Raw genomic sequence first — 25,503 nt, forward strand, 5'->3', positions numbered from 1 at the left:
GAGCTGGACAAACCAGCTGTGGGCATGAGCCTGGATCATGTTTCAGCACTGGACATCTGTGAATCCCACGGGAAAAGACATCCCTTCCCCTGGGTATGGACACATCAAGAGGCTGAGAGGAGGGAGCAGCCCAGGCACTGCACCTTCCTGAGAAGAAATACTGAACTTTTCTTGGCCTGGGATGGAGCTGAACTGCTGGAAAGGAGCTGTGTGAATACAAAGCACATTTATCTTGTGTTTGATCTCCACAACACATTTTTATCTCCCTTTTCAGCACAGAAATTATTCCAGCTTTTGAGAGCCCTTAAACGAGGACAAATCCTTTCCCTGCCTTATTTTCCAACTCCACTTGATGTGCCTGGCTGAACCCCTTCTGCTTTCCCTGGCAGGTATTTGGGAACATTGCCTTAGATGATGAAACCTCCATTAATCGGCACAACAACTTCCGAACCTTCCTCCAAGCCCTGATGCTCCTGTTCAGGTAAGGAGAGGATAAAACACCCTCTGGTTTGTGTGTGAACAGCAAAAACATCTTTGTGCAGGTTCCAATTGAGCTGCTCACACTTGGATATCCTTTAAAACAGATATTTGTGTAAATTATCCGTTCCTGCTTCCTCCTCCTCGGCAGATCGGATTCAAGCCCTCTGCAAAGTGTCACCTAGAGCTGTGACACCCCATGGCAGCTCAGACAGAACCCCACTGGTTTAACTGATTCATGGGTTTCCTCTCCTGAAATTTGGTTAATTTTTCTTTGTTTTAAGCGGGAATTGCTTTAATTGGCTGTTTTTGCATAACCAGAAGTCAACAGCTCCTACACCAACCCCATCTCTGCTTCAGAATTCAAGTGTTTCCTTCTGGGTTCATCCTGTCTGGAAATGAAGCATTTTCAAATGAAAAACCAATCAATTAAATAACAGATTTTCATTTTAAGACCTGGCAAAACAGGCTCTGCTCCAGCTTGGGGCAGTTTGGGGGAGATGTTTTATTTTGAGGACAAACTCTCTGGGACTCTAAAGTTTTTCCTTTTGGCTCTTTTCTCTCAATAGTAGAAGTCAGAGAGGAAGGAGGGAATCGGTGAAGAACACTCAGGAGACTGTGATGAAAAAGAGACCCAAGTCCAACCAGCCCATGCTGGAATTTTTCTGCCTGATAAAGGAAATAAGAGATTCCAGTGGAGAAGCCTGGTTTCATTTCCCATCCTCTCCACTGGCTATAGAGCCAGCACTAGGTTCAAATCTAAACTCTGTTTACTCAGATTTGTACTATTTAAATCAATCTGATCTTATTCTCCACAGAAACAATAAAACTTTTAGCCTACCTGAGCCTGGCTGGTTTCTTTTACCTCCCTGTAACAGAGGGAAATGTTCTTTCTCCTTTCTTTTTCGTGAGTAGTTCCAACTCCCAGTGTAAATCCAGTCTCTGCTCTTGGACACAACTTTCCACCTAATTAATTTGGTTGATTGGGTGCAGTGTTATTGGAGGGGGGCTGTCATGGGGAGGGCTGGATAAACTCAGCCTCTGCTCTGGTGTTGCAGGAGCGCTACAGGGGAAGCCTGGCATGAGATCATGTTGTCCTGCTTGAGCAACAGAGCCTGTGACCCCCTCTCTGGCCTCACCAAAAAGGAATGCGGCAGTGATTTTGCCTATTTCTACTTTGTGTCGTTCATTTTCCTCTGCTCCTTCCTGGTAAGTCAGTCCTGACCCTCCCAAAGTGGGGGTGCTGGTGTGGATCCCCCAAACCCTCTCCTCCCCACCCCCTGCCTCCTCCTCATCCCTAATTAGAATTTACACACCACCAAGCCAGTTTTGCTAAACCCCATTTATCATCCTGCTGATAAAATCCCCAAAGAGATCATTCAGTCATTAAAGGGAAAGGGTTTATCTTTCTTCTCACAGGGGGGGGTCTAATTTGGAATTAAGCATTAATCGGGTTTGTCTTGATTTATACCATCCCTTTGAAGAGGGGCACTGGGGAGGGCAGGGGGACAATGTCTGAGTCCTGGGAGCATCACACTCATTTCACAGAATCCCAGGATCTGCTGAGGTGGAAGTGACCCACAAGGATCATCATTTGTTTGCCAAACAAATGCAAAAATCACTTTTTAAATTTTTTTTTCTGCCAGAAAAGCTTTATACATGAAAACTCAGAGCTGCTGGGTTTGGTTTGTGCCTGTGGCCATTGAGGGGCTGAGCTTTATGAGGTGCTGATGCCTTTTGGGGCTGCCTAAAAACAAAGGCCAGACAGAATTAAGGGAATAAAAAGCAGTTCTATTTATTGAGGGGCCTTCAGGGACATTTTGGGCAGTCAAAGCCCCCCCAGGGGCTGCACCCAAAATGGGCGGTGGCTCACGGGTTTCACACTTTTATAAGTTTGGTCCATTGGCACATTGAGGGTTAAACCCCCAATTCCAGCTGCAGGTAGTCCTGTGACTTTATTGGAATAAAGGGAAAGGCCATGGGACATTCCCCTGGGGTCTCTCCAATTTTTTGGAGGGCACAGCCTCCTTTTTATCCCAATTTCCCTCTCTCTTTCCCATTGCCTGAGGTACTGGAGAGGCACAGACTTCCCGGAATGCCTGATACCTGAGATTCCCCTCTAATGTAAAACCCTCCCTCTTCATTTTTGATTCTTATGGAATTTATGGTGTTTCCCCATTGTCTCTTTCATCTTTCAATATCCAGTTTCATTTACCAGCAAACCTACAGTTTGTTTGGAAAGGCAAATATCTTTTTTTCCATTCATCAATCAGTGGAATCCATCCCATGTTTTTTTTTATCTCTCAGTGCTGGTTTTATTTACCAGCAGACCCAGAGCTTGTAAAGACGAATCTGTCATTCCTCTCACCTTCCTCTTTTTCCCTTCCCATTTTCCTTTTCCCTTCCCTTCTCCATTCCCCTCTCCCTTTCCCTTTCCCCTCCCTGACCCCATCCCTGCAGATGCTGAACCTGTTTGTGGCTGTCATCATGGACAATTTTGAGTACCTGACCCGGGACTCCTCCATCCTGGGGCCGCATCACCTGGACGAGTTTGTCCGGGTGTGGGCTGAGTACGACCCCGCAGCCTGGTACGTGCTGGGACAGTAGGGGGGGGACAGGGGGACACTGGGGTGGGATAGGACACCAGGGTGGGACAGGAGGACACTGGGATGGGACTGGGGGACACTGGGATAGGACAGGAGGACACTGGGATAGGACAGGACACCAGGATAGGACAGGAGGACACCAGGATGAGACAGGAGGACATTGCGATACGACAGGAGGACACTGGGGTGGGACAGGAGGACACTGGGATGGGACAGAAGGACACCAGGATGGGACAGAAGGACACTGGGGTGGGACAGAAGGACACTGCAGCTGTAATGCTGCACCAGGACACGCTCAGAGCCTGTTTTAACGGGAACAACTCCAGGATTTGAGGTATCATCGCTGTTAAATGCTGCAATTCCCTGAGCGCTGGAGAGGAACAAACCTGGTGTCACTGCAAGGGCGTTTCCTTCACGCACACCCAGCAACCCCTGAAAGCAAAGCAGGGCCAAAACTGAACAGATTAACAGCCTCAATTCCACTGAGCCTGGCTAAATAGCCGTGGAGAAAAGCTATTTAGCACTTCCAAAAGGAGCTTTTGGTTCCTGCATCCCATCCTGAGACGAAAATCCACAAATCTCTGGCTGTTAGATCCACCTTGGTGGTTTCCCAAATGCTGTGCAGAGAGCCTGGGCTGCATCTGAGGCAGGTCCTGCTTCCATCATCCCACCCCCGAGGCAATGATGAAATAATGATTTCCTGACAACATGGGGTTTTTGGAAACAGCCTTTCCTCATTAAACACAACGTTTTTCTCCTGGAAGCCTCCTTGTAGTGACATCAAACTCTACGTGGGAATTTTGGCCTTTGGAGTAATATTTAGCTCTGGAGTTGCAGCTGAGGTTATAAGATGTGTAAAATAATCAGGATAAAATGAAACTGGCCAAAGTTTGGAAGTGTTTGATTCTTATATTCTATTTAATTCTCTGATAAAATATTCCTGATTTATGAGTGGGTTAATGGAGGGGATGGTTTTCACACACTGGACAATGAGATGTTTATTTTAGGAGTTTATTTCTTCATTTTGTTTCTTCCAAGACACAGGGAGACCTGCAAACTGGGCTCAGGCAGTGGAGCAGCAACACAGATTGGAATTTTAAGGAAAAATTAAGGAATTTTTTTGAATTGAGGGAATGGCCCTGCCACTTCTAGAATTTAATAAATTGCTTTTCTGTATTGCTGCACCACAGCCCTGGTGACGGGATTATTCTCATTTCTGGATGCTCTGTGCCAGGTCCCAGTAATTCCCTTGATATTTTATTTGGGAATTGGCCTGTTGGGAGACTCTTTGTTAATCTAAAGCTCACCTAATTTTGGATCCTTTTTTCCTCCCCTTAGTTCCTGTGCCATGAATCTCTGGATTTGTGATGCCTCCAGCTCCTCCAATCTTTCCTTTCTTTTTTGTTTCCCTTCAGCAGAGACAGAGGCAGGCAATATTTGGATAACCAACAACTCAAACTCCCTGCTAGGATGCGATTAAACTGCTTTAAAATCTCACTTTAAATGATTTAGCCTAATTTTAAATGGAAACTTGTTCTAAAAACCTGCATTTCTCTGAACTGTGGGGGATTTAAACTGCTCCAAGCCACCCCCCTACTACCAACCTGAATATTTACTCCACAGCTACTACCAGTTTGTAATCTCCAGGCAGATTTTCATCCCCACGAGCTCTGTGACACAGCAAATCCTTTGTGGGGATTTAGCAGGCATAAATAGCTTTTCTTTTTCCCTTTTGCCAAGCCAATCCTGTCTCTTCCCACTAGAAAATCTCAATGAGGCTGAAAACTCGGGAGTGCCTGGTTGCTCCTTAAAAAAAACAACCTTGGCTCTGCATCCGTGGGAGGAGGAGCACACCTGCAAGGGGAAAAAAAAAACGGGATCAATGTGGATTTTGAATGTTTATATTCAGGAACTTTCCACCCAGAAGAGGCACCAGCACTGAGTTTTCAGGAAGATTTCTCGCTCTATTAACTCTGAGTCACTCAGGGGCCAAACCTTTCCACTCCCAGAGCTGCTAATGCAGAAAAAGTCAGATAGTAAGATGCTAATTCGGTTGTTTTGTTGTTTTGTTGGATTTTTTTTCTCTAACTCTGTTCCCTTTTCGCTCTGCTGGGAAGTTATTGAGTGTGAATAGTTCCGCTGAAATCACATTTTCAGAAGCGGGACTAAAACCTCCACACAAAAATAAGATTGATAAATATAATCCTGCTGTTTAATTGGCTGGAATGATTGTTGGGAGTTAATGAGAGTGACCATAAAGCTTCCAGGAGCTGTCTGATTTCTCCTTCTGCTACTGAACCTGGATTTTCCCCGTGCCAGTGCCCAACACGGCTCTGGAGGTGACACTTTCTGCTCCTCCAGAAAATTCCTCATTGCTCAGGAATGGCCCTGCTGGGGTTATTAGGAGGTGACAGTGGCAGGGAAAGGTTCCCAAGGTTCTGAAGCAGCTAATTTGGGAATAATCCATTGAGGAGTTGTAATAAAATCCCAGGAATATCCATTAAAGAGGCTCTTTGTGGCCTGCAGACTCTGGGTGTTGGGCAGCAGAGTCTGGAGCTTGATGCTGAGGCACAGGGAATCAAAACATGAGTGGGAAATGAAACCAAGTGTTTGGGAAGATTTGTACATGGCACTGAAGGTTTCCCAGAGGAAAATCCAAGGATTTAACACTGGGTGAGCAGTTGGAAGTTCCCTCTGTGTTAAAGCAGCTCCTTCCTTTCCAGACTAACCTTTCTTTTCAGCGTGTTTTGCCCTTCCAACTTGTCCTGTTTGCCTGGGGAAAGCTGATTTTTCCCTTTTTCCTGGGGAAAAGCTGATTTCTGTTGGATTTTGCCGTCATAACCTCTGGTGTTTCCTTTCCAGTTGCCGCATTCATTATAAGGATATGTACAATTTGTTACGTGTAATTGCTCCACCCCTGGGCTTAGGAAAGAAGTGCCCTCATAGGGTGGCCTACAAGGTTTGGAATTTCAGAGATCCCTCCAGCATCTCTAGCCCTGGTTCTGTTTCTTTTTATCCCCTCTTCCCTCCCCCGAGTGCAAATGCAACCAGTAGAGAAAAGAAATTGTAACATAACCAATCCCTTGCCTGAAAAAAGGAATGATTGACTGACTGCCTCCTTTCTCCTCCATGCATCCCTTCCCTGTCTCCTCCCACACCCCAGCTGCCTGGGAACAGGCACTTTTATGGGACAGGGAACCTCCAGCTTCCATCCTGCCAGCTCCAGGTGGGAAATGCTGGGGAAAAGCATCCCAGAGTCCCAATATATTCCAGGGAGAAATGGCATCCCAAGGTTTCCAGGGAGCAGCAGGTTTGGTTTGGCTTTGGAGCATTGTTGAGTGATCAGCTCGTCCTTTCCTGAGCTGGAAAACCATAGGATCTGGGCAGGGATGAGGGATGAGCTCAAAGCCAGAGGCCTGGGGGTTAAATGATGTCTCTGAGTTGTGGTGGACGCCCAGGGAAAGCTCCTGCACATGGCACAGGGAGAGTTCCCCGTGCTTGGGAGCCCAGCTGGGGGATTTGGGACAGATCTTGCTGAGAAATCAGCATGGGATGGGCTTCAGTGGGGACCCAGCTCCAGGCAGGGATTCCTTGGAAATCAGAGGATGAAGAAGGCTGGAAGCAGCCAGTCCAGAGCTCCCTTTTCTTCTGCACTCCAGCCCAGGAGTTTCCCACACCTGACTGAGCTCAGAAGCTCCGCAGAGGAAGAGGAGACCCCACACCCCAGCCCAGGAGCAGGAAGGAACCAGGGCAGGACATTGGCTCCAGTGCCCATCTGTGTCTCTCAGCAGCCTCTAAATCAGCTCTGAGCTGGGAAAGCTGGGTGGGATTTTATCTGCAGCAGTTCCCAGGGACGGGAATAGATGTTTTGGGCTGGGTGAGTTCTCTCCTCCTCCTCCATCAAAGCTTTCCATAGGAACTGAGATCTGTGTCAGGGCATTGGGCTGGTGGGAAGGTTCCTGCTCAGAAAAGGGGTTTAAGTGAGTGCTTAGCTTTTCCTGCTTTTCCAGGGGTTAAACTTTAATAACATCCCTGGGTCTCCTCAGATGGCAGGTAGCAGAGATTTGCACATTGCAGAAGCAGGCAGTTGGTTGGGAAAACAAAAGGAATCATCACAGTTGTGTTCCCAGTTCTAACAGGCACAAAAGGGTGAAGCAAGAATTTCCTGCTGTTTTGCACCCCCTGTTTTTCAGGCCAGGATTTATCCTGCTGCTGAAGGGAGGTGCCCTCAGCAATGGGCTGCTCTGAGGGACTTCTCCCAAACCTCTGCAGTTCCCAGTTGAGGTTGGCTTGGTGAAAAACAAGCCCCATCAAAAGTGAGGGAGGAACAGCTCCTGCCAGGGCTGGGCCCTGCTTTTGCTGGAATTTGCAGAATCCCAGCTGGGAGTGGGAGCAATCCCAGCACATCCCTCAATCCCCCACGATTGGCTTCTCCCTTATCCCATCACCCCAACCCAAAGTGCTGCTCCCTGGCAGGAACGCTGGATGTGTTCTCCCAGCCCTGTCCCATAACTCTGCCTCCCAGCTCTCCCTGGCGTGGTGACCTGACTGGTTTGGGGGGTGATGGGGGAACCCTCATCCCCCACCCCGCCAAGAGCCAGCCACAGCCAGCCCTGCCACCCCTTCTCCCTTGGGGGACATCGAGCATTCCCCAGGGGACATCGAGCATTCCCCAGGGGACATCAGCCATCCCCAGGGGACATCAATCATTCCCAGGGCCACGGGCCGTCCCTGCAGGAGGAGGAGACACCTGGGCCGAAACACAGCAACGGAAGCGGAGCCACCTTTCTCCTGCCCCACCTCTTGAGTTTGGTTTTGTTTCCTGGAGAAATCTGATTAACCAGATCTCTGTTTTCTTGTCTGCTTTCCCTTCTCTCTCTCCTCCTTTTCATTTGCTCCATTGTGTTGCCTTTTCCCCCACCCCTTCCCCTTTTTCCCCGCCTCAATCCGATGGGATTTCTGTGTCCTGGTGCTTTTGCCTCCATCCCTGTGGTCCCAGCGGGCGCATCAGTTACACAGACATGTATGAGATGCTGAGACACATGTCCCCACCTCTAGGCCTTGGGAAGAAATGCCCAGCTCGTGTTGCCTATAAGGTAGAAAACCTCCCCCAGGAACTCCTGCCCAACCACCAGCTTTTTGTGCCGTGGCTGCAGTGGGGTTTCTGTGGCGTTGGTGTTGTTCTTCTGGACGTTTCTGGTGCTTTCTCTGCTTTCCAAGCAAGATTTTGGATCCTCTGATTTTATATTTTTTTTTTCTTTTTAATTTTATATATATAATTTTTTGGGGTAACTTTTTTCTGGTCTTTGAAACTCTGGCACATCAGTTTGTCTTTCTAAGTATGTCTCTGCTCTCCATCAGTGTTTCTCTCTCTTTTCTCTCATTCTGCTTCCATTTAGGTTAATTTGGGGAGGGACCATGCTAATGAGCAAATTACCCCCCATTAGATCCCCATTTTTCTTCCTGGGGCTCTTTGTCTCCTTAACCCTTCAGTAGAATGTTGTTTTTTTCCTCCTCTTAATTAGACTGGAGTAATTAGAGTAGGCAGTACTGTAGGAGTGAGCAAGCAATTAAACAGAGACAACACCAGAAGGGCTCCTTAAACACCCTCATGGAAGAAATGACTCAAACAGAAAACATTAGGACAGGGAGATGGAGAAATCACTCCACCTCACTGTTTATTTGGCGAAACTTTTTAACTGAGCCACTGGGTGGAAATTCAGATGGAAATGGAGCAGACCCACTTAAGGCCAAGCCGCCCTCCCAAAAACTCTCTGCGTGTTTGGAGATTTCCATTTCCAGGGTGACTCATGTCACCTCCACTCCCACCCAGGAGGGTGCTGAGATCCCCCTGGGCACTGACCCGTGCCCCAGAGCCTGGAGAGGGACCCCCTGCTCCTGCAGGTGGAGCTCAGTCAGTGCCAACAGCAGCCAGGGCTTTGTCTCTGCCCTATCTTTGCCCTCTCCCTCTGATTTTTAAAACCCCTGAGTGTTCTGTCCAGCAAAAGCTCTTTTGCCCCACATATCCCCCGTTTTTCTTTCCGTGTCTACTTTCCCCAGTCCTCTTCAGAGGTTTTGTGTGTTTTCCCCATGTCTTTGTTGCCTTCTCAGCACGTCCACATTGGTTTTTGTTTGGATTTTCCCCTCTTTGCAGCCTCCTTGGCTGTTGTCCTTCCTTTCTGCTGTTTTCTGGTTCCCCTTTCTCAACTGTTCTCCTTGGTCAGCCTGACCAGCCTCTGCAGATCCGTGTGCGTGGCTTTGCTGCTTCCCAGAGGTGCATGGGATCCTCGGGATGCGCTGCTCGGGCACCAGGGAGCTCTATCCTGCACTGGGTCGGGGGAAAGAGGCTGGAAAAACCCAAATTCCTCTGTTCAGTTCTGGGCCACTCACAGTGAGAAGGACATTGAGGGGATGGAATGTGTCCAGGGCAGGGAATGGAGCTGGGAAGGGGCTGGGGAATTCCTGAGGGAGCTGGGAAGGGGCTGGAGAATTGCTGAGGGAGCTGGGAAGGGGCTGGAGAATTGCTGAGGGAGCTGGGAAGGGGCTGGAGAATTGCTGAGGGAGCTGGGAAGGGGCTCAGCCTGGAGAAAAGGAGGCTCAGGGGGAATTTCTGGCTCTGCACAAGTCCCTGGCAGGAGGGGACAGCCCCAGGGAACAGGGACAGGAGGAGAGGGAACGGCCTCAGGCTGGGCCAGGGGAGGTTTAGATTGGATATCAGGAAGAATTTGTTCACAAAAAGAGTTTTTAGGCCCTGGAAGAGGCTGCCCAGGGAATCACCATCCCTGGAAAGATTTAAAACCCTGCAGATGTGGATGTGGCACTTGGGGACTTGGGTCAGTGGTAGCTTTGCAGTGCTGGATCAGTGTTTGGACTTGATGATCTCGGAGGTCTTCTCCATCCTAAAAGATTCTGTGATTCCATAAATTTTAGTCTTTTCAATCCCATCAGAAGAAAAGAGGGAAGAAAACCTCTTTGACTTCACTCTGGTGTCTTGGGATTTGCTCACTGTCCTTGCCCGTGGCAGAGGGTGGGACTGGATGGACTTTGAGGACCCTTCCAACCCAACCCATCCTGGGATTCTGTGATTCCCGGGATGATCTCAGAGCTGGGCTGCTCCACCAGGATGCAGCGAGAGGGGTGAAAGCCACGGGGAGCCTCTCCAAAACCAGCAGAATTAAACCAGAGTAGAATCATTCCAGCTAGGTCAGGGTGAATTATTCATAGCAAATAATTTATTCACCAAACTCGACCTCATTTCCCACAGCAGTGCTCCACTGTCCCAATTTATTCCCGTCTGGGGATCATTCCCAGAGCAGTTCCTGTCCCAGGGGCTCTTAATAATTCAGATCCATCGGGGTGCCAGTAGTTTTCCAGGCACTGGGTGCTCCTTCTCCTGCTCCCTCTGGATAGATGTGCCAGGGAAGAGGATTCAGGGTGCAGCAGCTTTTCCTGGGTCAGCCTGGAGCCTGCAAGCCACCTCTGATCCCGGCATCAATTTTCCCCCTATTCCTCCAGCACTTTCCCTGCCTTTTGGGCCACTGTCCAAGGACCTCCGGAGCAAAACCGAAAGGGAATTTATTCCTGTCACAGAGATTCGGTCCCTCATTAGCGCTGCCTCTGTTAATTGGCATTTAAAGCCGCGCCGGGGCCGCCTCCTGACCGCGCCCGGACCCCGCGCACCGAGCGCTGCCTCCGACCCCGCTTCTAATCAAACCCTCATTATCAGCACCCCGTTAATTAGGAGACTCCGGAGACAACGGCGAGGCTCCTGCCTCTGGGGCCTTCTCCTGCAGAAGCATTAATGAGCTCCAAATCCGCCTAATTAATCGCGGGGGCTGCGGGAGGGATCCTCCACCTGCTGCCGGCTGCTCTTCCTCATCCTCCCCGGAGGGCAGGGGCAGGGCTGGCAGTCCTTTCCTGCCAGGTCATTCGGGAAGGATTTCTCCTCTTTTTTCCCCCCTGCTGCCCGTTATTATTTTACCCGAGTGCCCCATGGTTGTGGCTGGCGATTCCCAGCGCATCCCAAGTGCTGCACGCTCTTTATCGGAGCAGGGAAGGAGCAGCAGGCTCCTAAAATTCCCTTCTGGGCTCCAGAAAGATGTGGAATTATCCAAATTAGAATTGTTTTTTTTTTTTTTTCTCTTTCTTTTGGTTCAGTTATTTTTGTTGTTGTTAGGATTTTCTGGTTGGGTGTTGCTTCATTTGGGTTTCCTTTTCCCATCCCCTTTCCCCTTCTTCTCCTTCCACTTTTCCCTTCCTCTCTCCCCTTTCCACTTTTCCCTTTTTCCCTTCCTCTTTCCCCTTTTCTCTTCTTCCTCTTTTCCCTCTCCCTCTCAGATTTTTTTATCCCGTTTCAAACCATGAGCCAGTGCTCTCACACAGCCTTGAAGCACAACTTCAGGCACAAGAAACAGCAAAAAATGCTCAGCCAAACTTCCAAAAGTGGGAATCCCCTTGGAAAATCTTCCCCTAAATCCTCTGTCCCTGGCTAAAACTGGGGAGGAAAGCAGTTCTGTGTACAGCTGTGGGTGGCCCATGTCCTGCATCTGTATCCTTTGGGAATTCAGCCTGGAAAATCAGCTGGGGACACCTGAGATGTGCCAGCCACAAAGTGGTTTTTGATGGTGGTTTATGTGAGGATAGAGCTCTCCTGTGGGGAATTTATTCCTCATTTGCCTGTTCTTCACTTCCATGCATCTTCTTTCTCTCTGCATCCCTTAACTCCCACTCCAGTGGCATTCTGGGACTCTGTGGTTGCTAACTACGGGCTCTCATTGATGGTTTTTTTGTAGCTTTTTGTGTGCTGAGGGCAGAATCAGAATTAAATCCTGCTCCATTTGAAATGAGTGAACAGAAAAAAGCCGGTGGTGTCGCCAGCACTTGATACTGTCACTGCCAGAGAGGAGAGGAAAGGCTGGACTTTGATTTTGCCATCCCTGAGACACAGAATAACCTCTGGACATGCTGTGAGGGAGATCACAATGGTTTGTCCCAGACTTCAGGTGACAGGGACGTTGTTACAGTGGTCTCTTGTCCCTGCAGGATGCAGTGAGAGCTGAAAATATGTAAATAGATCAAAAAATGTGTAAATAGATCAAAAAATGTGTAAATAGATAAACAAGGATTATTATATAATTATTTGAATAATTATTATATTATTATTTGTATTGTATTTATAGTATATTATTTATTTTTATCATTATATTATTATAATAACGATATATTATTATTATTATTATTATTATTATTATTATTATTATTATTATTATTATTATTAACAAGGAGATTGCAGCTCCTGTGAGCAGATTTTACCCCGGACCAGCACTTTGTGCCCTTTGCTCATATCAACATCAACAAATGTCCCCCTTGGGGGGGAATTGTCTCCTGGGCTGGCAGAAGGTGCCAGGGTTGGGGTCTGTCCTCTCTGAGGGTATGGAAGTGTCCAGGGCAGGGTTGGATGGAGCTTGGAGTGACCTGGGACAGGGAAAGGTGGCCCTGCCCATGGCAGGGGGTGGAATGAGATGATTTTTAAGGTCTTTTCCAACTCAAACCAGTCTGGGATTCTCAGGTAGCTCAGTCCATACCTGTGGGAAGTTGAGGATGGAAGATTCTCTAAGCAGGGAGGTTGTCCCAGAGATGGAAAACCTGGCCAAGTCTCCATGCCCCAGCCTCGGGTGGCAGATGCAAACCTTCCATCATCTTCAGTCAGTGGTGCCAGGCCCCGTTCTGTCTGGTTTTAGGATTTAGGTGAAGGATTTGGTGAGGCCATCTGGTGTAGGAAAGGGTGGAGGAAGGGGATTGATGGTTTCTATCTCCTCAGCAGGTTGTTTTGGCAGGTGGGACAGGTACAAACCACGTGTCTGGATGCTCCAGACACCACTGGAGACAGTCAGGAAATGGGATGAGAGCCTCTCACCTGGCTGCTTTCGGGAGAACTCTGTAGGATTGCAGTGCAGTGCTGGCAAATCACTCATTAAACCACTGAAGTTCTACCCCAAAGCCGCTCCTGGACAGGAGCTGGCATCCATGTGCAGAAGAATTCCAGCTCAGCACACAAAAAGTTCCTTCCTGTTTGTGTTCTGGATATTTTGGGGGTTCAGAGAGGGGCAGGTGAGGGTGGGGGGAGGACTCCTGGTCCCCACTGACAGCCAGCCCTGTCTGTCCCCAGCGCCTGGTGAGGATGAACATGCCCATCTCTCCCGAGGATTTAACCGTGCACTTCACCTCCACGCTGATGGCCCTGATCCGCACGGCCCTGGAGATCAAACTGGCCTCAGGTGAGAGGGGTGGGCACCTGGGGGGTGCCTGGGTCACCTGGAGATCAAACTGGCCTCAGGTGAGAGGGGTGGGCACCTGGGGGGTGCCTGGGTCACCTGGAGGGTGCAGCAAAGACACCAAGTGAAGCTCAGCTCCTTGGAATTCCTTGTGATGTGGCACGGTCCCACAGGGATTTGGGATGCTGAAGTCTCCTCTAGGTGTGGATTTCATTATGCTGCAGATTTCCTGTATGTGGGAAAAAAAACCCCAAAACGGCACCAATAAGAGACAAATGTCCTGCCTGGCCTCTTCCAGAGCTTTTCCTCAGCTTTGTCAGCCTCCAGCCTGTGCCTTGCAGGATGGGAGAGCATTTTCTGCCATCTGAGCTCCAGAAAATCAGGAGAAAATTGGAGTTTTCTGAGAGCACACTGACCCCAGTGTGCTCAGCAAAAAGCCCAGCTCCTGACCCCAACCAGGCTCGGTTGGTCAGAGCAAGGTGCCAGGAATTCCAAGAGCACAGATTTGATCCCTGCATGGGCCATTCACTGGAGAGTTTGACTTAATCCCTGTGGGTCCCATCCAGCTCAGAGTATTCAGTGAAATCTGTGGGCTTGGTGTCCTCCCAAAACTGTGGGAATTCTGCCCCAGGTGGGAATCCCAAGCTCCCTTTGCCTTCCCATGAACAAGGGAGCTTGGGGAGGGGACAGAGGGGTCCTGAGCATTCTTTGCCTTTGGGGTGGCAATGAAATTGTGGGAAAGTGGGAAACCTTGCTGTGACAGCTGAGAACCCTGGGAGGAGAAGCCCAGGCCATGTTCTCCTTGCTCTGATCCAGAAATGAGTTTCCACACCTCTGTTCTGAGCTATTCCAGCCTTTCCTCCCCAACTGCTCCGGGCTGGCAGCGAGGCAGGAGCTGCAGGTGCCCTGAAGCACCTTCTGCCTTGAGATAAAATGTAATTATTGAAGTGGTTAATCAGGCGTTTACTCGCCTCCCAATTAAGCTCTGCAGTGTAATAAAATGCATCGGCCTTTTCTCTGGGTCGTTGCCCCATTTCATCAGCCTGGCTGGGGCCACAGTCAAGGCAAGCCTGGCCTGAGCACTCTTACACCTCATTTAAAAGTTAACAGGAGGTAACAACTCTCAGGAGCAGGGGGCAAGGCAGGGTTAGGCTCTTGTGCTTTCCTAAGAAGTTTTAGGCCAGTGCAAATGTCTGACTTCATCTCCTGCCTCCTGTGCTGCTTAAACTTTATCTTTGGGGCTTTAGGGAGCCATTGCTGGGAGAAGACAAAATTTTGAGGTGCCTGGGGCTCCCCCAAGGAGTGGGACCAAGACAAGGATCAGACACTCGTTTTTACAGATGCTTTTAGCACTTCCTGTGACTTTAAGAACCATCACCTTATTCCAGGAATAACTGCAAGATAAGGATGCTGAGAGTTTGTTTAATTTTCAGTTTCTGGTTACCTGTCAGCCTTTTTCAATGGGAAAAACTCCCCCCACCCTTTTGAAAACTGGAAGGGAGCCAGAGGAGAGCTCAGCTGATACCATGGATTATTTCTGTGGTTTAGCTCTGCTCTGGGGTGTGAGGTTCTGACCTGTTTTGTTGTTATGAGCTCCCTTTGAATAGGTTTCATGTGCTACATTTAATTGAGCCTTTAGTGGGCTTAACAGGCCCTTAATAAACCTCCCTAATGAGTTCCCGTGTGGGAGTTCAAACCTCGGTGTAACAGAGTACCCAGAGCCTCCTCCCCTCATTCTGCTCTCAGAAAAATAATCTCTGTCATTCAGATGAACTCCTTAATTGCCTGCTGCGTGGGGAATTCAGCTGGGAGCTGGCCTGGGGCTCACCCAGCCTTTAATCACTTTCCACCAGTGCGTTTAGGCCTGGCTTTGGCCCTTGGAACCAGAGCTGCTGGGCTGGGCTCTGCTCTGCCTTAGCTGCTGGGGCAGAGCTCTGTGCTTGGGTGACATTGCCAGGGATTTTGGGATCAGTTGGTGGAGGAGGGTTTGTCATCATCAGTGCAGGGTGAACCTGACCCTGGCAGAGGAGGTTGGGTTAGAGGATCTTGAAGGTCTTTTCCAACCCAAACCTGGGATTGTGGGATCCTTTGCATCCCAGCTGGGAGGTGCTGCTGCCTCCATGGGCACTCCCCAAAGGAAGAGGCGCCTGCAGCTATAGGGAGCAAGTCTGAGCTGCAATTTCAGTGCCAGTCACTGCTCAGGATCCCCAGGGCGAGGCAAGGATGATCCTGCTGCGTTCATGCACTCACACCACGAAGAACTGATGGATTCCCTGGGCAGGGAGGATGAACTGATGGGTTCCTTGTGCCCTTCCCAAGGACTGGGAAGAGGGGGTGCAAGCAGCAGGATGTGCTGCCAGGGCAGGGTTTCACTCCTCTCCCTCCCTGGCTGCAGGAGGTGTGAAGCAGCACCAGTGCGATGCTGAGCTGAGGAAGGAGATCTCGCTGGTCTGGCCCAACCTGTCCCAGAAGACTCTGGATTTGCTGGTGCCTCCTCACAAACGTAAGTGCTTCAAGCACTGGGTCCATCCCAGCCACCCAGGAACCCCAGATGAGGGTTCTGCTCTGTCCCAGGTGCCATCAGGGTCACCTGGAGGATGCAGCAAGGCCACTGAGGGCAGCTGACCTCCTTGGCAGCCTCTGTGCTACCCTGGCTCTGCCACACAGGGCTTGGGGAAGCTGAGCTCACCTCTAGGCCTGGACTTCAGTGTGCTGCAGATTTCCTGTGCATGGAAAATCCCAAATCCCAAACAGTGCCCAGTGCCATGTGTGGCCTCTTGCAGAGCTTTTCCCCAGCTCTGCCATCCTCCAGCCTGGGCTTTGGAGGGTGGGAGAACAGTTTCTGCCATTTGAGCTCCAGAAAAAATGGGGAGAAGAAGAATTAAAGCTTGCTGAGGACTTTGAGAACCAGATGTGAGATGTTTGGGGGTTAAAGGCCTGACTTGGTGATGTCCTGGGCAAAGGTGCTGAGAAAATGGGAAGTTTGCTGTTATCTTGATTAGCTTTGAATTCCTGACTAATGAGAAGAGGTGTAGAGTAATAAAGGCATTGTTAATTAAGAAAAATGAGGGAGCTGAGGAGGTGCAAATCAGTGGGTAGTGACTCTTGAAGTCTTCCCCTCCTTTCTGGATTCCTATATACCTGCTGCTCCAGTTCTTTTTTCCATGGTGAGTGCTCCAGTGCTGGGCAGGGAAGGGCTGTCCCGTGGCTCTGAGGGTGCCAAAAACCATCTGGAAAAATGAAATATTCCTTAAATGTATATTGCCATTGTAGCCCATTCCCTGTAATTCAGAGAAGCAGGAGTGAGGCTGGTGGCTGGCTGTGGGTCTGGGATGAATTTAGGAATTCTCCTAGCAATGCTGACAGTGCCACTGAATTTTCCTGCCTGGGTTTTTCTACACAATCCCTGTGTTTGCCACAGGCAGCTCCAAAACAAGGCAAGGCATTGACAGGCAAAGAGTTGAAGAATCTTTTGTAACATTTTCTATTTTTTTTTTTCCTTTCCCCTACTTTTCTGTGTCTGTTTTGCCTCATTATTCTCATGTTGCCTCCTCCCTCTCCCTGTTTTTCACACCCATTTGCTGTTATCCCTGTCTTCTCCTCATCCTTGGAACGTCTCTGCCGTGTTTTCCCCGTGCTCTGGCAGCTGATGAAATGACTGTGGGGAAGGTCTACGCAGCCCTGATGATATTTGACTTCTACAAGCAGAATAAGAACAGCAGAGAGCAAGTCCAGCCCCCCGGGGGCCTGTGCCAGGTACAGAAAGGGATCTTTCCATCCTCCCTCTTGGGTGGCTTTAACAAGAACCATCAGCAGGATTCATCCAGAAGATCTGGCTGTTCCTCCAGGCAGGGTTTAAAAATGCTGGCTCAAAAATGGAAATCTCTCCTGAAAGTCTCTCTCAAAAAAATATCGTAAAAAATAGTTTTAGTTGCCTTTTCCAGTAAAGAAAGATCTTTTCCAAAAAAATGACAACTGATCTTTGAAAGTCTAAATCCTGTGTTCAAAAATGGCCTAGGGGAACACCAAAAGATTTCCTTGGGAGACCAAAGAATTATTGACAGCTGCTGCTAGTTTGGCTATGGAAGGCTTAAGTTATTTTTGAAAATAGGAATTATTCAAAGTTGTTGATAAGTTTGAAGGGTTTTTACAAATTCTAGAAAATATTTTCACTCAACTGGCATTGAAAGCCCAATTCTTCCCAGCAGAACAAACACCTGCTGTTTTTAGGATGAGCATCCAGCTGATCTCCAGCATGGGGTGGAGATCTGTCCCACACGTGGATGGCTCCACCAGATCCATCCAGGGACATTGGAATTGCACAGCCCCTCTGGCCATGGCCCTGGGGGAATTCCCTGATGTGCCCTGGTGACTTGGGAGAGCTTTCAGAGGGAATGGGAATGGAAACAGGACTTGAGAGAGCATTCAGAGGGAATGGGAATGGAAACAGGACTTGGGAGAACATTCAGAGGGAGTGGGGATTGTCACTAGAGGACACAAAATGATTCACACTACTACCATCAGTGTTAGAACAAAAACTCGTGACTTAATTTCTTAACTCTGGTATTTATAAATTCTTGCCAATGACCAGGGATTGGATAATTAAGTTACCACCTTCCCAATCACACTGGCCATGCGAAACATCCATCAAAAGGCATTTCTTAGAAGGAATGCATAAGCATTCTAAATGCATAAGCCATGTTTGCAGTTATTTTCCTGGGAAAGCAGCTACAATTATGAAAACAAAACCAGAAGGTTTAATTTTCAGGGTGACAGGGGATTGCAGCAGGACTTGGGAGAGCATTCAGAGGGAATGGGAATGGAAGCTTTGTACTGATTTGTACCAGGTGTCCCTCAGAGCTGTGCCCAGTCTGGGGTGGCCTTTCTGCAGTCCCAGGGTGGCAAAGTGGACTTTCCACGGCCTGGGAAAAGCCCTGCAGCCCCTGCCAGCTCTGACAACCCTCCCTTGTGCTTGGCAGCCCGGGCCTGTGTCCCTCTTCCACCCCTTGAAGGCCACCCTGGAGCAAACTCAGCCCGCGGCCTTCAACAACGCCAAGGCCTTCCTGCGCCAGAAGAGCTCGGCCTCCCTCAACAACGGGGGAGCCCTGTGAGTATCCCTGACCCCCCTGCAGAGCCACCACCCCTTGGGGGTCACCCCAGCCACCGCTGCTGCTCCAGTGGCTCTGGTGGCACCAGCGGCGCCTTCTCACCAGGGCTGGGACAATTCCCACCGGTGGCTCTGCTCCCGCCGCGGTTATCCCTGTGCTGGTGGCGTTGGGATCTCGGTGTTTCCTTCATGAATCCTCACTGGAGAGCTTCCCATTCCTGTGTGCTTGCAGGAGTTTGGGACTGCTGCAAAACAACTGAGCAAACCCATCCCAGCAGTGAGTTTTTGGGAGGCCAAAGATCCTTGGGAATAAATTCACTGGGTAACAGCAAGTGCTTGCCACAACACGATTTGTCTCTTTGGGAAAATTATCCCTTCATGGAGAGCTTTCCAAACAGTCCTAGTGACAGTGATCCCTAATCAATGCTCCATTTCCTGCTCTCCAGGTGATTTTCTTCCGGATCAGGAGCACTATGGATTTTTAGTGACAGCTGAGGTTTAAACATCCCAAATAATCCTGATGGGGAAACCAACACCAGACTGGACAGCTGGTGAAGGGTGGAACATCAGCATGGCTGAGGTGTTTTACCAGTGCCCAGCTGGTCCTGCACACAGAATCGGCCTGAACTCCCAAATGCTTTGTTGTCCGTCAGGAATTAAGTGGCAGAAGTTGTTTTCCTTAACAACTGAAAAAAAGAAATCACAGTTGGTTCAATTTCCTCATTCTCATGGGATTTTCAGGCTCTACAGGGCAAAATCCCAGGGGAGCTCAGAGCTTCACCAGCCACTGTGCCCATCCTGCAACTGATTTTCACACCTGAAACCGCACAGGGTGCCCGAGTTTGGTTTGCCAAATTCAGCAGAATCTTTGCAAAAGGATGAATCTTTTCCCCTCTTTTCCTTTGGACAGGCCACCCCCGGAGGGAGGGATCAAGGAGTCCAGTTCCTGGGGGACCCAGCGCACCCAGGATGTGTTCTATGAAACCAGGAGCCCAGCTTTTGAGCGAGGCCACTCCGAGGAGATCCCCATTGAGAGGGTGAGCAAATGGTGGGAAGGGGGAGGTGCAGATTTTAGAGCTGTGGGAGAGCTTGAGAAATTTAAGAAAATGTTTAGAAAAAGTAGGTGAGGACAGGGTGAGATGCAGGAGATTTTAGAGGTGTGGTAGAACTCCAGAAATGTAAGGAAATGTTTAGAAAAAGCAGGTGAAGATGGGGTGAGATGCAGGAAATTTTAGAGCTGTGGTAGAATTTAAGAAATCTTAGAAAGTACCTAAAAAAACCCCAGGTGAAGACAGGGTGAGGTACCGGAGATTTTAGAGCCGTGGTGGAATTTCAGAAGTTTTCAAAAGTGTTTAGAAAAACCAGGTGAAGACAGGGGACCTGCATTAGCAGATCTGTCCCTTGAGGGACATTGTTGTGTCTCTTGTTTGCTTGAGCATTGTGGAGAAACCCCAAACCTGGCAGCTCCCACAGCCTGATCCGGGCTTGCTTTTCCTGGAATTCTGTCTTGCTGCCGTAGATTTACCTCAGGCTTTCTCCTCCCATTTCCCAATCCCATTGTCCCAGCTCAGATGAGGGGTTTCAGGTCAGAATGACCTGAGAGGTTTCTCAGATCACAGCTGGGGCTCCTGGCTGGTGGAAAAGCTCATCCCACTGCTTGTAGGATGTTCTTGCTGAGGAAAGAGTAACCCAGGCACTCCACAGCTCTTCAGTTGTTCTTTCCCACACCAGCATCTCCTCCCAGTCAAATCAAACTTCAAGAAGCTGATGGTGTCTTCAAAGCTGACTCTTCTGTTCTTGCTGCTGAAACTGTTCCATGTTTTGATCAGGTGGTAGAAATGAAGGAGATCAGCCCCACAGTTGCCAACGGAGAGCCCCAGCCAGGCCTGGAGAGCCAGGGCCGGGCGGCCTCCATGCCACGCCTGGCTGCTGAAACCCAGGTGAGCTGTGGGGATGTGACAGTGGGAGGCTGAGAGAGGGCCAGGATCTCAGCATCTTCTCTCTGCTCCTCGTGGCTTGGGAATATTGGTTTTAAAGGAGGTGGAGACAGGAATCCAGGCCTTGTGCTGGGATGGCAGGGGTTCCCTGTGGGGTGTGGCGGGATTCCCTGCAGGAGATGGCTGGGGTTCCCTGCAGGGTGTGGTCAGGATTCCCTGCAGGAGATGGCTGGGGTTCCCTGCAGGGTGTGGTCAGGATTCCCTGCAGGAGATGGCAGGGGTTCCCTGTGGGGTGTGGTGGGATTCCCTGCAGGAGATGGCTGGGGTTCCCTGCAGGATGTGGTCAGGATTCCCTGCAGGAGATGGCTGGGGTTCCCTGTGGGGTGTGGTGGGATTCCCTGCAGGAGATGGCTGGGGTTCCCTGTGGGGTGTGGTCAGGATTCCCTGCAGGAGATGGCTGGGGTTCCCTGCAGGGTGTGGTCAGGATTCCCTGCAGGAGATGGCCAGGTTTCCCTGCAGGGTGTGGTCAGGATTCCCTGCAGGAGATGGCCAGGTTTCCCTGCAGGGTGTGGCAGCTCTCCTGTGCAATCTCAGCACTGTCCCCAGTTTTACTCCCCACTGCTTGCAGCAGAAATCCACCCAGGATGATCCCTCTGGCTGTCTGGGTCACTATCTGGGGACAGGGCCATTTGCAGGCTGTATTCCTGGAAGGCACATTTCCCATCAGATGTGTGGTGCCCAGCCAGCCAAGCCGTGTTCCTGTGTCCTGTCCTTACAAAAAGCTGGAGATGTGCTGTGACACACCTGGGTGGATGCAGCAGGCACAGGGAGCTGTGCCTGGGACACTGAGTGTGTTCCCTGTTTTTTCCTCTACTGTCACCTTGGCCAGTAATATGGTATTGAGGATTTTCCTTGTTGCTTTCACTCATTTTTAAAGAAATCTCCTCACTGGAGTTGGCTTGCACAGCAGTTTGTGGGCTCTGCTTAGTGTGTAGGATGTCCCAGATCATTTTTGGCCATTTCACATGTTTGTTGCTGTTTGTCCCCAATGCTGCCCAGCCACCATCCTGCCTCCTGTGTCACAACATCTCACCACTCGTGTCCTGCCTCATTCCCAGGGCCTGATTCACACAGCCAGGAGGGAGCAGCCTGGCCTTGGGCTCTGTTTCTGTGGTGGGGAGCAGAATGTGAAGGATCTGCTGCAGCCTAAAGTGAAACCCTGAGTTGTGCACACACAGAATAGCTCCAACAGATGGAATTGTGCCAACACTGGAGCTGCCCCTCGCCAGCCAGAGGATTTCCCACCTGGCTCCAGAAGCTGCAGCCTTTGTGGGAGCTCTGGGAATCTTGGAATTATCAGGAGCATTCCTCATTGTGCTTAATAAAAGCAACAGCCCACAAAGCAAAGCCTTTTCCCTTCCCAGAAATTGTCCTTTATCTTAGACCACAGCCTCTTTCCTTCCTTGGCAGTGCAGCTGGCAGAGCCTTCCCTTGGGAAACTCCTCTCCATGGCAGTCAGCTACTCACAGGAGTGTCCCTGACAGAAGCATGGCTTGTGTCCCCAGGGTGTCACTGCCCCTCGTGCCACACCTGGCTGTGAATCAGGCCCAGCATCTCAGATCTAACCTCATTTAAGAATACAATGTTCAGTGGTTGTAGCTTGGGTGAATAACTGATGTCCTCTCTGTGTGTGTCTCCCCCTCCACGCCCCCCTCCCTCCCTCTCACACGCTGCTCTGCCCCATCCCAACTTTTGAGTTCTCTCTAACTCTTATTTGCGACGCTTTCTTTTCCTGGACGTCTCCCTTTCTGTTTGCCTCTCTCTTTTTATGTTCCACTCATTTAAAAAACCCCCTTCCTCCTGTGTTTCCACCCTCCCTCTTTGCTGTCCTGCCCTCATCACCTCCCTCCCTGGTCGTCATGGTGTCTGCTGCACGTCTGATGTCTGACACTGGCTGTACTGTGGGGCTGCTTCCAATAATGTCCCTCACCTTGTCCGAATTGTTTGCAGAGGAGCAAAGCACGGTCACCTGGGAGTTACCTGGCAGTATGTAGTTTGCACTAAATTGTATCCTATTAAATTCATCTTCAGAATTAATTAACCTTCCTTTAACCCTTGACTTTTCTCCCCTCTCATCCGGAGTCGCGCCGGCGCAGCCGCTCTCTCTCTCTCTTCCCACTTTTCCCTCGATCCATGGTTGCATGCTGCTCGCTCTGGTAGCAGGGGTTGGGTGGGTGGTTTGCTTCTCTTTTATTTATTTTTTGATTTGTTTATTTTCATGCCTCCTTGCTCAGGAATTCAGGCAGCGAAAACAGTCGGGTTGGTAATGAAGAAGCAATTAGCAGCTCTCTGCAGGGGTGCCTGCAGTCTCCCGAGGCTTTTTTGGGAGCCTGTGCCTCCCAGAACAAGGGGATTTATGGAAAAGGGATTGATTGCTTTGCCACTGATTTGTGTCAGTGGCACTTCTGTCCCTGGAATAATCATGGAAGCAAAGAGAAATATTCATATCTTGTCAACCTACCTGTTTAGTTTTTGGGTTTTTTTTGTGGGGGGATTTTTCTGTTGTTTTCTTCCTGGTGACCTCTATATGGATTTTGAAAACTTGGATGTGTTTTTACTGCTAAATACTTTCACTTCCCATATTTTTGCCCATTTTTGTCCAGTTTACAGCCCCCCTGCTTTCCCCCAGCTGCAGGCTCAGCCCTAAACAAGGACAGAGAGGAAGCTCCCAAGTAGAATTTCTTGCCCACATGAATGAGGGCCACAAGAAGTGACACAAAAGCAGCACAAAGTGGTCCTGCTGATGGAATTGGTGCTTCCAGAGCCACACCACAGGCTCTGCTGGGCTCCCTCATCCCAGCCTTGTGCCTCTGATAAACCTTCCAGCACCAGGATCCCAACTTCCCTTCCCTGGGAAGCACCAAAATGTGGCTGACTGCCCAGATCGTGCCTTTACAGCCAGGATAATCTGTCCTCAAGGGGAGGGAGAGTGGTTTTTCCACTCAAAAGAAGGAGCAGAGCTGTGAAACTATTGGCTTTGCCTTGGGTAAATAGCACGGGGAGGCAGAGATCTGGATTTTGGGATAAGCAAACAAAAGAGAGCAGACAGGAAAAATAATACAGAGCTCTTAGGAAAGGTTACAGTGAGCAGAGTAAATGTTCTGTGAGAGCTGCTGCTGGAGGCACTTATTGGATTGGGAATTCAAACAAGTTTAAGGCTGAGGAACCAGGGAACCTCCTGAATTTCACTGTGAGCTGGAGCGCCGTGCTCTGAGATCTCTCCTCTGGCACACAGCTGACATGCAGTGAGAGACCCAGGGAAGCTTCCAGAGGATGGATGAGGTGTTGTCTCCACACAGAGCCAACCAGAGAAGGAAATGTGGGAATTGTCGCTGTTTTCTGAGCTTTATCCTGGACGGAGGCTGTGGGGGGAGCTGTCCTGCAGGGCACCTGTCTGGGGTTCTGCAGAATCTTTGTAAGGTTTTGGATCTAAAGGGAAGGGAGCAGGGTCTGGATCTGTCAGAGCAGGGTCTGGATCTGCCACTGGCACAGGGAGAGGGTCCAGCAATGCTGTTGCAGCTCTCAGTACCCAGATGTTTGGACACAAATGTTTTAAAAACAGCAATAGCAAACCCAGGTGTTCCTTTCTGGAGATGTCCTGGTGGGATTGTAGGATGTAGATACTATCCTTGCCCCAGGCAATGGGCTTCAGGGAGTGATGGTGGGACAAGAGAAGTTTAAATGTTTGATGGGAATTGTGTTCACTGCAGGGAGGTAGAAGGAATTTCCTGGTGGCTTGGCCTATACCTCACCCTGATTCCTGATTTTTCTCCCCCTCCTTGTGGTGCTCAGCGATGTTACGTGCTTTCTTCTTGGGAGCTGCTTTGGGATGCAGGCCCTGGAGCAGCTGTGGGTGCCCCTGGTGTTGGAGAATTCCCCTTGTGAGGCGCTTGGCTGCTGCTCTGCCCCGTGTCCCTGCTGAGCTCCCCGCTGGGTGCGCTGTGTGGTGCTGCCTGTGCCTCTGCTCCCGTGGATTGGCACTTGGAGATCACAGTCACTCTCCAAATTTCACACTCAATCCACATCCCCCAAATCCTGCTGCCCGTTCCGGTTGTCTCCAATTAACCATTTCTCTCCTTCCCCTCCTTGCCCTCCTTCTCTCGCTGTTTAACCCCCCCATGCTGGGAACCAGGCAGCCGAGTGGGGCCCGGCGCCTTCCCTCACCCTGCTCCGTGTCCCTCCCTGTTCCCTGCAGCCCATCCCGGACACGAGCCCCATGAAGCGCTCGGTCTCCACGCTGACCCCGCAGCGCCCTCACGCCATGCACCTCTACGAGTATTCCTTGGAGCGGATGCCTCCGGAGCAGGGCCACCACCACCACCACCACCGCTGCCACCGGCGGAAAGAGAAGAAGCAGAAGTCCTTGGACAGGGCTGCCCATCACTTGGCTGATGGCCAAGCTGGTGAGTGCTTCACCAACGAGGATTTGTCCCTGGGAGGTCAGGGAGGAGATGGATGTCCCCCGTCCCCCTCCTTTCCGGTGGGATTTGGGGTCCTGCCTGCGTGGAAGGACCTCCCCGCCCCACGCACGCTGGTGACCCGATGTTCTCCTTTCAGTAGCCCATTCTGGAGAGTCTTCCAAGGACAAGAAGCAGGAGCGTGGCCGCTCCCAGGAGAGGAAGCAGCACTCCTCCTCCTCCTCTGAAAAGCAGCGCTTCTACTCCTGTGACCGCTACGGCAGCCGGGACCGTGCCCAGCCCAAATCTGCTGACCAGAGCAGGCCCACCTCCCCCAACGGGGGCCCAGAGCACGGCCCGCACAGACAGGTGAGGAGAGGCAGGGTGGGGAAACAGCCCTGAGCTCTGTCAGCGATTTGTGCACCTTTTCCATGTTCTGCTTGAATCAGAGGAGGTGGGAAGGGGAAGGAAGGTCAAGCAGGTGCAGATAAAGCCATTGAGGTCCTGCTTGGGGCCTCACACTAAGGCTGGAAAAATCCTTTCAAGTCCAAGCTGTACCCAATCCCACCTTGTCACCGGCCCACAGCCCTCAGTGCCACCTCCAGGGATGAGGGCTCCAAACCTCCCTGGAGAGCTCCTTCCAAT

The 25,503-nt window shown here is 50.3% G+C and overlaps 1 protein-coding gene and 1 long non-coding RNA gene across 3 annotated transcripts in view; one reads left to right on the forward strand and one right to left on the reverse strand.

Moving 5' to 3' along the window:
• The window catches only part of CACNA1B (calcium voltage-gated channel subunit alpha1 B), a 225,976-nt gene that overhangs the window by 197,615 nt on the left and 2,858 nt on the right, over positions 1–25,503 (forward strand). Inside the window, exons 37-49 of the mRNA XM_086858660.1 lie at positions 390–481; positions 1,536–1,686; positions 2,938–3,065; positions 8,083–8,179; positions 13,252–13,360; positions 15,753–15,860; positions 17,004–17,113; positions 18,337–18,464; positions 19,375–19,501; positions 20,294–20,404; positions 22,412–22,447; positions 24,657–24,864; positions 25,019–25,227. Coding sequence (XP_086714786.1) covers positions 390–481; positions 1,536–1,686; positions 2,938–3,065; positions 8,083–8,179; positions 13,252–13,360; positions 15,753–15,860; positions 17,004–17,113; positions 18,337–18,464; positions 19,375–19,501; positions 20,294–20,404; positions 22,412–22,447; positions 24,657–24,864; positions 25,019–25,227 — 1,614 coding nt within the window. The remainder of the gene's footprint in view (positions 1–389; positions 482–1,535; positions 1,687–2,937; positions 3,066–8,082; positions 8,180–13,251; positions 13,361–15,752; positions 15,861–17,003; positions 17,114–18,336; positions 18,465–19,374; positions 19,502–20,293; positions 20,405–22,411; positions 22,448–24,656; positions 24,865–25,018; positions 25,228–25,503) is intronic.
• On the reverse strand, positions 11,023–13,332 carry LOC111936930 (uncharacterized). 2 transcript variants are annotated; one of them, XR_002868348.2, is made up of 3 exons: positions 13,000–13,265; positions 12,668–12,852; positions 11,023–12,138 (listed from the first exon to the last, which is right to left on the reverse strand). It is a non-coding gene; the product is annotated as an uncharacterized LOC111936930 (long non-coding RNA). The 2 variants fall into 2 exon arrangements; XR_015278305.1 differs by having other exon boundaries at positions 11,204–12,138; positions 12,668–12,813; positions 13,000–13,332.

This window comes from Cyanistes caeruleus, chromosome 20, assembly GCF_971803275.1.
Source record: "Cyanistes caeruleus chromosome 20, bCyaCae1.hap1.1, whole genome shotgun sequence".
Classification (NCBI taxonomy): Eukaryota; Metazoa; Chordata; class Aves; order Passeriformes; family Paridae; genus Cyanistes; species Cyanistes caeruleus.